At 39.1% G+C, this 14,890-nt stretch overlaps 1 protein-coding gene across 1 annotated transcript in view; it reads right to left on the reverse strand.

Annotated features, from left to right (window-relative positions):
- LOC143286832 (MAP kinase-activating death domain protein-like) overlaps positions 1-14,890 on the reverse strand; it is a 296,616-nt gene that overhangs the window by 97,576 nt on the left and 184,150 nt on the right. The window contains exon 30 of the mRNA XM_076594655.1: positions 2,093-2,199. Within this exon, the coding sequence (XP_076450770.1) occupies positions 2,093-2,199 (107 nt within the window). The remainder of the gene's footprint in view (positions 1-2,092; positions 2,200-14,890) is intronic.

Genomic DNA, 14,890 nt, shown 5'->3' on the forward strand with positions numbered 1-14,890 from the left:
TTTCAATGTGTCAATATGACAAATAAAATTGCTCAGTTTTATGAATAGGAAGGAAACGTGATAAAGCAACATGACTGTAGGACCATTTTCAGTTTCTTTGTATTTTTTGGCTTTCTGAAAAATGCAGTCATATAATTAGAAAGTGTACAAAGAAATTATTTTTTTATATTGAGTCAAATTTTGGAGAAAGTATTTCCAGAGAAAATGATTTTTTTTCCGGTTTACCACAGACACATGCACATACAAACATAACAGTCATTATACAGACTCATGTATGAACACACATGTGGCAAAAGAAAACCTTACTAGCTAGTTATGGCTGAAAACAGAAATAGTCCACATTAAAAAAAACCATTCAGAAGTGGAAACATAGTAGTACAACAAATAACAGCTATGGCTAACATTAGTTAACAGAAAAATCCCCTGACCTTTTAGCAACCATATTGCAAATTTGACTAAGAAAATAATTACAGCTACTTTCTACAAGGTCAGCAAACAGCTTTTAGATGAGAACTGCTGGATTCTGCTCCCTTATGAATTAAAAAAAAAAAAAAAAGTAAATAAAAGAATACATGAAGAAATTTTCTGTTTTATATGTTGTTAGTGATTATTCAAAATAACAATATTTTGCTCTATTTTTCTTTAAGTTTAGTACCACTGGAAGGGATAGGGGATTGATTAGTACAATCAACGGAATCTATAATTCACATAACTGACAAAAAATAATATCAATAAATAGATGAATAAATTAAATAATTAAATGAATAAATAAACTATGTTGTGAAAAGAAAAGGTTTCCACTGAAATGTCAGCTGGTATTCATAAATAGAAATACTGACAGCACAACAAACCAGGCAAAAGATAGCACAACACGAATCAATACACAGACCTCAATTGGAAAAAAGAAAATAATATTTTCTTTTTTAAGGGCAGAGGGTGGGGGAAAAAGAAACAGTGGGAAGGAGGGGCAATGAAAACAAAAGAAATATGAATTATAATGGGCATAGACAGTCGCCATGATCACATCAAAAGTTAAGAAAAGAGAAAATGTGTATGTCTCATATGAAAGAGACAGGTGGTCCAAGCTGTCCTTTTGAGAATGCGAAAAATATCAGTTAATGAAAGACAGCTGCTTCATAGTAAAGCAATGTAATCACATATAAAAGCATTCCGTTATTAACAAAAACATGAAGCAATTAAAATTAAAAAAAATCCTTAGGCACTGATCTAAACTTTTCTCCCTACTGGTTTCAAAGAATGCAAGCGATTACCAATGTGACAAGCAACAAATATGAGCACACATGTGCACGCATGCGTACGCACATACACACACTCTCAACAGTGCTTGGTTTCAATTTCAAATACAAATTAGAATGCAAGTATCTCAGTTCACTAATAATTTTGACAGGATATGATATCCTTGGAGAAAAATGTATATTCTGCATTAAAACAACATATTGTTATAGTTCTGAGTGTGCATTGTCCACATATGTACTCTAAGCAATTCAAGAACAAGGAAACAGCACACAGTCTTTTTTTAGTTTAAAAAAAGGCACAGGAGTCATACTTTTCTTCTTTTTTTTTCTACAGGAGACAGACTGACATAAATACTGCGACAGGGACAAACATTCACACAAGGCAACATACTGTGCATCACTTTGGTGTATACATTTTAAAAACAAGACAACAGCAGACAATCAAATGTTTTGTCTTTACAGGCACACACATGCAAATAATAAAACTTCCACAGTGGGACGCTCATTCACACATATCAAACTACTGATATTTAATATGCAAGAAAATGAATATCAGCTTAAGGTAATCAAAAGAAAAGAAAAAAAGAAAACAACAGAACAAAGTAAAGTGTTATTCATGATCTCATACACACTCTTTTTTCATACTATTAACAAGCACGCGCACACAAATTTCAGTCCGCTTTTTTCTTGAAATGCACATAAACATAACAATGTAGATTCACACACACACACACACACACACACACACACACATTGAATAACTGACAGAGACAGAAAGATTCACAAGCCTACACACACTGACTGGGTAGCCAAGCCTATGAACAAACTGTACTTGCCTTGCTGTTCGCCAGGAGAAGGCCAATGCCCTCCATGCAAACCTGGAGCAGTCCCCCCTGACCGCTCTTCAAGTCCTGGACAGGAAATTCTCCACCTAGCTCTGGGCCTGCAAAACATACCCACCTTCATGACATCACTCTGCTTTTCAAACTGAAATGCCACTCCCACACCTATTTGTTACACACAGGGATGTTAGAGGGAATGAAGCAGACTGGGTCTATGGGCAACACTCTGCTGGAAGATCTGACAAAAAATTGTTTGCAATCACAAGAACCATGCAGGAATTGCCATTGCGTCAATGTTCTGCAGCTTTTTAAAAAGTTTTGTGGCCAAGCACACAAACACACAAAATAAAGGAAAATCAATGTTACCCAAAGGCCAAAAATCTGAAAGTTATCACGGCCTTCTGGCTGAAAACTTGGGGGATATCTGGCAATTTCATCAGAAGATCAAGTTTGGAAAAAAGAAAAAGCAATCCGAACCTATACAGATCATTTGTCTTTGTGATGTGTGTGTGTGTGTGTGTGTGTGTGTGTGTGTGTGTGTTTCAGGCATTCATATTGTGTATGTGTGGGTTTGAGCGGATGGTTCATAGTAACGCTGACAGATAACACAGTAAGGAAAGCAGACACCAAGGTTGGGACATAGTTCCAGAGAGGCAAGGTGGTGCAGCTGTTGCATCTACATGATGGTTGCATGGAAACATGGTTTTCCACACTGCCCTTTGATGTGTCTGTCCCTTCAACAGACCGGACTTAGGCCTCCCGCACTCCCACCTAATTTGAGTGATACATTGTTGTATAGGATGGATCTGGGAACTTTGTTGATGATGCCTGGCTATAGGTACCGTAAAGTTCGGTCTATAAGCCGCGACTTTTTACCCCAGCTTCAACCTCTGCGGTTCATACAATGATGCGGCTTATTTGCAGATTTTAACGATCCCGGGAGTGTCACGTTCTCGTCTATTCTTAGCTGCCCTTCAACTCACCAAAATCATGATTTCTGTCCATGAATTTTTGGATGAGCTTCAGGATAGTGTGCTAACTGTTCACGTTTTATAAATCAAATCCGCACACATTAAAGCCTTCAGATCAGCATTCAGTTCTACTCTGCTCAAGCGTACACCCTCATCATGCCGAAAATGCAACGTTATGCCTTTGATGCAGCCTTCAAATTGAAGGCGATCGACCTAGCAGATGATAGTGCAAGCGACGAACCAGCAGTGACCTCCACCTTCATGTTCATGAAGTGAAAGCGAGGCTGAAGTCAGTGACAAGATGGCGGAGGAAGTTGTGCTGGTTCTCTTCAACTCGGACACTGAAGACGAAGATTTTAGTGGATTCAGTGAGCAGGATGACGTTGAATAAATGTGACTATCCCTAAATTATGGATCTTATTTTTGTTGTGTTTATTTATTATTTTTTTGTGGCACTAGCAGTATTTTCGCTTGCTTTTCTTTGTGCTGTTCCCACTTGTTTTTATTTCATAACCTACAGTATCGACAGCTTTTCTGTTGTATCAGTATGTGTTCCAGTACCGGAAATAAGTGCGGCTTATAAACCAGTGCGGCTTATGTATGTATAAAGTTCAATTTTTTCCAAAATTTAGTGGGTGCGGCTTATATACCAGTGCGCTCAATAGACCGAACTTTATGGTACTTTGTTGATGATGCCTATTTCCCTTTGAGTAACACACAGGATCTTCAAACTGAGAAGACAAAGCAAAGAGATAGAGAGAGAGGTGGAGAGAAAAGAGAGAGAAAGTGAGATGATGAGAGAGACAAGACTAGACAAGACAAATTTTTTATTGGCATTACTGTCGTTAGTAGGGGGCTTAGTAGGTGGTGTCCTAAGTACGTTAAAACAGAACAGGCACCACTGAACACCACCGAAGTGACTCAGCAGCAGTGCAGGGTCTCCTCTGGTGTGTGGCCTCCAGGCGACCTAACATCGATGGTTCCCTGTGGACTGCCGACGCTGGAACTGCGAAGGACGAACCCGGGTGTGGCCGTGTATGGGGGAATCTAAATGAGCGGCGTGTGAGTAATGCCACTGATGATGGGGCAGCAAAAAAAAAAAAAAAAAAAAAAAAAAAAAAAAAAAATTTATTGGCAAATAGCGTTTTACAGCTCTAGTGCCAAGGAGGGATTATTCAGCTTATTTTAGCAAACGACGAAAAGAAAAAGCAAAACAAAAAATAAGGGGAAATAACAAGCAAATAAGTACATATTCATAAACGCACAAACACTCATATATTCACACCCACGACATTAATACAACACATTCCATATTACTCATGCATAATACTAAGTAATTAATTCCAGCATATGACCATCCAACTTTGCAGCTGAGCCTATTTTTGGTTATTTACCAATCTAAACTGAGTTATGGATCTCGTATCTTTTTCTGCATTATGTTTCTATCCTGTTAAGACGATCGTTCGGTTAATCTTTTCCTTTAAATGTTATATGCGTCTACAATATATTTGGCGAGTGAAAATAGGATGTCTTCATTATTTGATGAAAGGATAGCTACTAGATTATGTCGTAATGCAAACGGATGTGTAAAGAATGTATAATTATTTCTAATAACACTGTATTCCTTACAATGGAAAACAAAATGATCCTCATTTTCTAGATCCTGATGACACAACTGACATACACTATCACTTTCACTATTCTGAATATACCATGCTCTATTTGCATTTAGCCCTAAGGTCCTGGATCGAAATCGAGCAAGGAGACACCGTTGCCATTTATTTGTAATTATAGAAATATATTTTTCCGACTGGAAAATATTTTTGAACAAAAAATACCAATTATATCTTGCATTTTCTTCCATGTCTGAATGCCAGTTTTGCTTGTATATGTTGATAGACGATCCTTAAATTCCGAAATAAATGCTGAGAGAGAGAGAGAGAGAAACGGCGAGTTGATAGGACCTCACTGTATGTAAGTGAGATCAAATCAAATCAAATTATGGTGCTTAGAGCCTCACCAACCACTAAAGTCATCTCAAGCCTATCACCACATTAGCCTCCAGTAGATCTACTTTAAGTCATGGCTAAAAGTATAATAAAAACTAATCATTGCTTTAATCTTTTCACTCAAAAAGTTTTTTAAAAACTTCCAGGATTTAAAAAAAAAAGAAGCTTATCTGATTAAAAATGTTCACTTCTTTCAAGAAGTTCATTAGTGTTGGAGTGACATCACGAAACAAAGTCTTCCGAGAATCTGCCATATAATGTCGGTGTCTAATGTCATGCAGATCCCAGCAGTCAATGAGCATGTGTTTCAAAGTGAAAGGCTCATCACAGGGAATACACTGAAGGGCCTCCTCCCCTTTTAACAAGAATGAGTAAGAAAAGTGTGCCCCATGTGCAGTCTGCACAGTGCAGACTCCTCCTTGCGATTCTTCACAACCGATGGGAGGGTCTCTTTTAGGTCTGGCCGAATTTGGAACAGCTTCTTGTCCGTCTAGGTGTTCCACTCCTCTTACCACAGATCTTTAACATGAGTGTTCACTTTCTGCTTCAAGTCTGTGTAGGACTTGGATAACTTTTTTTGTGACATTCTTGGCCAGCTTGTCTGCCATTTCATTACCTCGAATGCCAACATGGCCTGGAATCCATGTGAAAATGTTATACCATGCTAAAAGTGTAAAAGTTTTAAAAAATATATCTGATATGCCAGACTCCTGCGGGTACTCATCTCTAGAGCAGTTGGGGATTCTGAAAAAATCATAAAACTTTGTGTTTTGTTTGCAGAACCATTTTCAGTGCCAGAACTGGTGTGGTCAGTTCTGCAATATAAACAGAGCTGTCAGACAGAATGCATTTCATTGAGGGTTGGTCAGGAAAGGCAGGACTGAACGTGGATGCAGCAACACCATCCTTAGACTTTGAACCATCAGTGAAGATTTCCTGCATTGTGGGACATTAGTGGCAGAGTTTGGAAAAGTAGGTTTTATATGCCAAGGAACTGGTGGAGTCTTTACTATATGAGGCCAGATCGAATCTGACCTCAGGTGTTTTAAAGCTCCATGGTGGGCTGTCAGGGAACTTCAGGGAAAAGTCTGAGATGCCTCCAAGATCTAGATCATCATTTTCCATGTGTGGCTGAATACGGAGTCCCAGGGGAGGGATGCAGTTTGGGTTGTCGTCAAATTTCTTACTGAAAGGGTTGTCAAAAACATTATCACAGGCAGGATTTTTCAGTTCAGAGAAGAGTTTCAAATAATAGTTGAGGGACAGTTTCAGTCTGCTGTTGGAAAGAGACGATTACCCCGCCTCTGTGTACAAACTGTACAGAGGTGGTGCCCAGAGACGGACCCCTTGATGGTGTGTAGGGTCCAGTAGTTTTAGATAGGAAGATCTCGCCTAACCATAGACTAAACAACCATAGTCCAGTTTGGTCCAGATCAGGGCTATGTAGAGGTACAATAATCATTTATAATGTTTTCGTGTGAGCACCCCAGTCCGTGGGTGCTACAACTCGGAGGATGTTTAGAGGTTTTTGGCTGGAGGCTGTCAACTGTTTGATGTTACTGAGGAAATTCAGCTTCTGGTCAAAAATGACCCCCAGAAATTTGGCTTCTTTAACCCTCTTACCCCCAGGTCACAGGTCGCCCAGCACTAATCACCCAAGAAATCCCATGCCAAGGGGAATAATCCTTGTGATTTTTGATAATAGGTAATCATAAAAATTGATTAAAAATATAATTACCTTCTTTTGTTGCACATATTTATTTTTCTTGCATTGTACACATAATAAAGTTGCAAAGGAATTTTTGTTTCCAGGCTCTGTTGCTTTGTACTTACAACAAACAATGGGGGGAAAAAGCCAAATTTGATGGTCAACTTTGAAAAAATAAAAAACAAAAATAACAGGTGTTTTGTTGTTGTTGTTGTTGTTTTTCAGAATAAGTTTATCTGATCTGCAGTGTCTTCTAGCACATCTTCTTATTCTTTTTCTTTCTCAACTTGAATTGCAACAAGCAACATGCTGATTTTTATGTTCTTTTCATTTTGAGGGATGGTGAATTTCCCTTGATGGTGGGGAGAATAACAACAAACAAACAACAAAAACAAACCTACCTACCTACCTCACACTTACTTTCTCCATAAATTAATGAAAAGGGATATATAATCCACTGAACTAGCTCAATCAGGAAGATCATGCAGAAAGCCAATAAATATCAGTGAAATCAACGACTGACTCACTGACAATATCTATTCTGGAGGTCTGGCGATCGATTCAGGATTTTAGAAGTCTGGCAAGCGATTCAGGATTTCGGAGGTTCAGCAATCAATTCACACTCAAAATACAGACTTCACTCTCATTATCAGTGAAACTCAGTTGGTCAATATCTAGGTCACTCAGTACGATTGACTTTTACAAGATTCTCATGCAGAAATCATTAAAACAGTTCAAAATTATCTTCAGAATTGATGTTCAGATTACACTAAGACTCTCAGCAGTCATCAAACTCATCTTAAAACTTTGAAACTTCAAAACTTTGGCAAAACTTAACCAAATCAGAAATATAATCCACTGAACTAACACAATCAGGAAGATTGTGCAGAACGCCAATAAACATCAGTGAAATCAAGACAGACTCACTGACAGTATTGATTTTGGTGGTTTGGCATTCCATTCGGTGATTGATTCACATTCAAGTACCGACTTCACTCTCATTATCGGTGAAACTCGGTCAATCAATATCTAGGTCACTCAGTACAATTAATTTTTACAAGATTCTAATGCAGAAAGTATTAAAGCGGTTGAAAATCATCTTCAGAATGTCCTTCACATTATGCTAAAGCTCTCAGCAGTCATCAAACTCATGTTGCAACTTTGAAAATTCATAACTTTGGCAAAACTTAACCAAATTGGACTCTGAAAAGCTCAAACTGTTCAGCAGAAAGTGGTGAAAATGAGGCAGTGACTCTCGAGAAAATCTCATTTACGTAAACAACAATGGCTGTGCCTATTGTAAGCACATGTTTAGTGGGCGGCATCGGCCGTTTCTGCATTCAACACAGCAAATTTTTAGTGGCTGTTTGCGGGCACTCCTGCATAATAAGGGTTAACTGCCGGGATGATAGACTTTGCCAGATGGATTTCGGGATACAGAAAGAAGTGTAGAAAGTTGTGAAAATGGATACAATGAGTTTTGGTGGAAGAAAAAGTGAAACTGTTCTCTGCCCAATGCTGAATTTTGACTGTGCAGAGCTGGAGCCATGACAGAATGCTCCCTTGTGGAAAACCCCTCTCCTGCTCGTGCTCAGAAAGAGTGGTGCTGACCCTCACTTGGAACACTTCGTCTTGTAAGATATTGTGGACAACTGTCAAAGCCAAGGCTGTAAAGATCAGAGAAAATGCCAAGTTTCCAGGTGGTAACACAGGCTTTTACCAAATCAAAAAATATGGCCACAACATGCTGCTTGTTCACGAAAGCGTTTTGAATAGTGGATTCCAAACAGACCAGATGGTCAACAGTAGAGCGATGCTTGCAGAAACCAAACTGTTCTCTAGTTTCCACATCAGTCTACCATTGACCATCTTTTCCATCAGTTTATAAATGCAGCGCTACTGGGTGGTAGTTTGAAGGGTTGGAGAGATCTTTTCCTGCTTTCTGCCAAGCCCGTGGTACACATATGATTATAGACTTTTAGCTGAGTTTCTAAACAGGTTTCAAAAAGATGTTTTAAACTTTCATAATAGGGCTTTCGTCGAGGACTTTTCGGTCGCTTTCAGAGTGAGAAGTAGGTCATATGATGTCATGGGCAGCCCACCCCCATAACTAGCTTTTCTGGGTTAGCACTGCCTTTCTTTGAACAACTTTTCAGCACAGACTGAACCAAACAACAAAAACTATTATGTCAAAAAGGTCTTTAGAGCTCAAAACATCTACAGCATTTTAAAAGAAAGCAACATAGAAAATTTATCATTATTTTAGTTAAAGATTCCTCCGATTGAGATCTGGCATAAAAATTTTTTTTTTTTTAAATGGCAGAAAGCAAGTCATGTAATCCATGGAACCTTTGCCTTGAAATGGAATACATACAACAGATCCCATCGACAGTTGTCCAGAAAACGATTTCCCCTTCCCTCAACTTCTCTAAGAGATGAAAAAATATGCGTGATGTGGATAAAATGATGCTTCAAAATGATATCTGGTGTGTCAAGTCTCTTGTCACACTGAGCAAAATATGTATTAGTTTTGTTATTTTTCTATTTTTGGGTCTCAAAATTTTATATGGCTAGGCCATTCTGCTTCTCTGCACTGGGAAAATGAATTGTCATCTCCCCTTAAAATAAAAGAGAAAAAAAAAGAATAAAAAAAAAAAGAATGTGGTCATAATTTTGTGTGTTCCACACGTGTGTCTGCTGCTGTATCTGTGATGCAGGAAAGTAACTGTGTTCAGGGTAGTTGATGTCGTGTTTGTAGAGTATCCTTCCATTTACAAGCTGCTTTAATCAGAAGGTAAAGCTTTTGTTTAATTGAGCATTCTGCATCAAACCGACGAACTGTTTCATATAATTTTGTCCGCGATTTTTGTCTGCCGTGTGGTGATCTGGTGCCAAAAAGTAGATTTTGGTGCACAAAGAATCATTAACATCAAATCACTGGTAATGGCATCAATATCGACATCATCCATGTCGAGTTTGTCGTATGGAATCGGCGACATTGCGTTTTTGTGAGATGTCATGTTTATGTGTTGCTGTAAGTCTTCATTCTGATTTTTTTGTTATGTTCAACTGAAGGGTCTGAGTCATCGACTAGTGAGTTGAGTTTTTTTTTTCTTCTTTATCTAGTAGTCATTCTCAAGGACCTACTGTCCTCAATGACAAATTTCTGGAAGCTGAGTGCCTAGCCATCTGGTTGACCAACTGTCCATGACACTGGCAAGCTTGTGTTGGCGCTGGTCCTGTGTGCTGGTTTGATCAGCAGGTCAAGTCCAGGTTTTCTGTTTCTTTGGTTCTGAAGTGTCTCCTGCCCCTCTTGATGAGGTAGCGCTGTGGCCATTGCTGTCATCCCTGGATGTGATTTCTTGTGGCGAGGAAGAAGACACCTACTTGTGCACCTTCCTTGTGAACACAGAGCATGTGCGTTGTGTTGTGTGCACCTTGTCTGGGCGCGATTTGCAGGCATGATTCTTCATCTGTTGCTGCTGTCATCCTAGCCTGCGCCCCTGTTGCCGTCATTATCTTCACTCCGTCATAGCCGTTGTCGTTGTCTATGGTTGTCATCATCATCACCTTTGCTTTGTCATCATCATCGTCTTCATTGCATCTTTGTCATTGTTGTCTTCACTTCAGTCTTCACTTCGGTCTTCACTGACATCATCATCGATTCTGTCACTGTTGGTGCCAATGCCATGGCTGACTTAATTTCGTGAATTACGTGTGTGTGCGAGGGTGTGCGGATCAACTGTTTATATATATTTTTTTACTTTTGTTACAACTGATTGTTTGAGTAAAATATTTGTGTTCCTTTATCTGTGGCTCCGTATTATCTTGTTTTTGTTTGTCATAGTGTGGGGGTGTCATTAGTTAGGAAGGGTTGGGAAAGGGGAAATATGTCTCGGCTTAGCAACTGTGAAACCAAAGTCGAAGGATGGGGGTGACGGTCTGTGCTGAATGTTAAATAGATCAGTTTGAATACTTAATGGTAGAGATTTGACAAGAAAACCCTCAAAGTACACATAGAAGATTAAAGCAAATAATTGGTGTAATTATAAAACCAAATATAGCTTGTAAACTTGCAAAAATACTCATCAAAAATTGTTCAAAATCCTGTCATCGGAAAAGCAATTTCCACGATGAAATTTGAGGCTTTCGGTGACCTAGCAAAACTGGCAATGGAGACGCGCATGCGTAAGTGGTTCTCCCTAAAAACAACCGGGGAGTCCCGACAAAAATCCGATGAAAGTGGGCCTGCACACCCTCCCTCATGTATCCTGTCCAGTCCAGAAGAGGAATCAGTACAGGCTTAAAGGGCAGATTTTAATTCATGCAGAGTCAAGGGAAGGTTATAATTTTCTGTATTGTCAGATGAAAAGTTGCAGGGTGTTTTTTCTTTGAGCCTTTTAGTTTTGTGGAACAGGGCCAATTTATGGGATGACAAAGACTTTGACTCGATTGTGGAGGCAAACAAATTACCACCTGCTTTTTTTCTGTGATTAAGTGTCTGACAGCTTTAAATGGTGTAAGGATGGACAAGTGTATTTCCATTTACTTTAATTTTCTTTAAGATTTTTAAGAAAAATCTTGGGTGTGTTGGAGGTTAATGAGGAGCAAACTCCCTCCAAGATCGACAATTACTATTTTCAAACACAAATCTGAATTTCACCCTCAGCTGCTGATGGGTTTGCACACTGCCTGCCTCTGGTCTCCAAAAGACCTTGGGTTCTATTTTTGTTTTTTCATCCTCCCTGCATAGGGCATTCTTGGCATATTAGGCTTGGAGGTGGATGTTCATATTGCTGCTTTCGCACATTCTAAAATGCCAGAATGTCTGCAAGATCCTCACTTTGCAGGACTGTATTTTCCTCTACCTGGACTCTGATGTGAGTGAGATGTTAAGAAGTGTGTATGCATGCACATGAGTGCGTTTGTGAAGGGGGTGAGGGGTGCCAGTGTGAGAGGCACAGAGAGAGAGAAAGAAGAGAGGGATGGGTCCCACTGAACACTGAACACACTGATTTTGTGATTAATTTGACATCACCAACCCTCCCCCCCAACCCCCTCCATTTTTTCAACTAATGACTACACATACAGAGACAGACACACACAGTGAGGGCGGGAAGCTCAATCATCAAATGATGTCAATCAATACAGAAATACAGCCATATGGGAACAAAAACAATGGTGACTGTGAAACGTAGGGCGGGAAGCTCAATCATCAAATGATGTCAATCATTACAGAAATACAGCCATATGGGAACAAAAACAATGGTGACTGTGAAACGCAGGACGGAAAGCTCAATCATCAAATGATGTCAATCAATACAGAAATACAGCCATATGGGAACAAAAACAATGGTGACTGTGAAACGTAGGACGGAAAGCTCAATCATCAAATGATGTCAACCAATACAGAAATACAGCCATATGGGAACAAAAACAATGGTGACTGTGAAACGTAGGACGGAAAGCTCAATCATCAAATGATGTCAATCAATACAGAAATACAGCCATATGGGAACAAAAACAATGGTGACTGTGAAACGTAGGGCGGGAAGCTCAATCATCAAATGATGTCAACCAATACAGAAATACAGCCATATGGGAACAAAAACAATGGTGACTGTGAAACGTAGGGCGGGAAGCTCAATCATCAAATGATGTCAACCAATACAGAAATACAGCCATATGGGAACAAAAACAATGGTGACTGTGAAACGTAGGGCGGGAAGCTCAATCATCAAATGATGTCAACCAATACAGAAATACAGCCATATGGGAACAAAAACAATGGTGACTGTGAAATGCATAAACATTCAAATGAGAGACACAGGCTGCATGCATGTTTGGGCAAAACATATTTCATAATTGTAATTCAGATGAACCTTTGGTACTTCAGTGATAGATCCCAGATCTAAATAATGTTTACCTTACTGCAGCAAAGAACTGTAATGATGCAATATCGGCTGACAAAATTTGAGCTAACAAAAAGCATTGACATCGAACAGTTTTACATTTTATTTACTGATTGCACAAACTTTGATAAAGTAACTAATGGCCCAAGGAACAATACAGGAATGGAAAATATGTATGTGTGTGTATGTGTGTGTGTGTGTGTGTGTGAGTGTGTGTGTGCGTGCGCGCGCACGTGCGTATGTGCGCTCATGCGCGCATGCGTATATGTGTGCATGCGCGTGTGTGCATGCGTTTATAAGTGTGTGTGTGTGTGTGCATATGTGTACATGTGTGTCTGTGTGTGCAACTGTATATGTGTGTGTGCATCCGCATATGTGTCTGTATGTGTCTGTGGCGTGGGGGAGTGTCTGTGTATATGTGTGTGTGTGTGTGTGTGTGTGTGTGTGTGTGTGCATCTGTATGTGCATGCGTGTGTGTGTGTGTGTGTGTGTGTGTGTGTGTGTGTGTGAAATCTTCAGTTTAACATCTATTCACAAGAAGTGTTATTAGACAGAAAGAAGAGAGGTAGTGGATGAGAGAGAGGGAGTGCTTGTAATTATAAGTGCAAGAAAGTGTTGATGTTCGTATTAGAGTGAATGAAATAAGGGAGTGCTTGTAATTATAAGTGCAAGAAAGTGTTGATGTTCGTATTAGAGTGAATGAAATAAGTCTATCATAAGAAACAAGAGAGGCAAGGCCTTCAAGACTCACTTGTGATACACTTAAAAAAAAAAAAAATCTAATCGTTAAAATGAGTTCTGTATTTGTTATACAGCTTTGGGTAAAAAAAAATTAAAAAAAAAAAAGTCCTGAAGGCAGATTCAAACCCCACGTGTTCGGGTGAGAAGAAACTGTCTTACCCAATACACTATCGTGGCTCCTTAAGTGACGTTCAAAAATGTATCATTTAAACAGGCTTTTTTAAGGACGATAAATCAAATGCGGTATTTGCAGTGAGAACACTGTTTAAATCATTTATTTTGGTGTATCTTGGGCATTCAAAAAATCTTTAAGGGCAATTAAAAATTCTTTTTAAGCTCGCGATAAAGGAGACGACGTGGCTATTGCCGCAATCACACTGCAACCTTTAGCCTCACACTGCAACATTTAGCCGTTTTCTCTGGATCTAGATAGATGTACAAGTTTAGTTACACCCGCTGGGAATGTTCGACACGGTTGATTCAATTTCTCTTTTATGTTCATTCTAGTTTTAAAAAACCTGACAAGATGGCGTGGACAGCCTTGGCCAAAGGAATGATTCAGCGCTTATAGCTTTTAGAGGCGTTTGATTGGCTAAGAGTGGGCCAGGCAAAGAGGGGCGTCTTTTCACCGTTAGCCACACGAAATTTGGCCAAGCAGAGCAAACTGATAGGCCTAGTTTGCATCAGTTTGACATGGTACAGTATATGACACCAAAGTACAAGTTTAGTTACACCCGCTGGGAATGTTCGACACGGTTGATTCAATTTCTCTTTTATGTTCATTCTAGTTTTATAGTTTTAAAGTTGATATGAAAATTGAGTATTTTGTTAAACTAATAACATGTACAGCCAAGTACAAGTACTTCTAAACATCGTATGAAGTGAAAAGGACTTCATTTTGAGAAAAGTCAAGACGTTTCATCAAGGGTATTAACTCTCATGGTTTATTATTTTAAACTGTGAATTCCGACTGATTTTGTTGATATTTTTTATGGCAGTTTTGGGCATAATCCAGTTAAGTCATGAGGCGTTCACAAATCTTTCTCTGAATAAATATTTAACGGTCTCCTTCTCCAAATTTCCATCACGTTATCGTGTACTGTCAATTGAATATAGGATTGAAAGGGCAGGTCAACAACTTGAAACAAAATGGCGTCCTTCGTATTCGTGAGGAATATGAGCACACGCTTTGAATATGTATAAATATGTGTACGCAATTGATTTTTGCCCATGACCTTCTGGGCTCAGCCAATAGATCTATAAAGTCCACTCGTAGTATTGATTTTAGTATTTTCCGAAAAAGACCACTTGGGCGAATGAACACAGTGAAAACCCTGTACACTGAGAGTAAAACACACAAGCTTTTTATGTATTGAGTATAATTTCAAAATGTAATGTTTAACTCACTCGCTGCCATTGTCCGCATATGCGGATGTCGTCGGACAATGCGT

The sequence above is a fragment of the Babylonia areolata genome, chromosome 10, assembly GCF_041734735.1.
Source record: "Babylonia areolata isolate BAREFJ2019XMU chromosome 10, ASM4173473v1, whole genome shotgun sequence".
Lineage (NCBI taxonomy): Eukaryota > Metazoa > Mollusca > Gastropoda > Neogastropoda > Buccinidae > Babylonia > Babylonia areolata.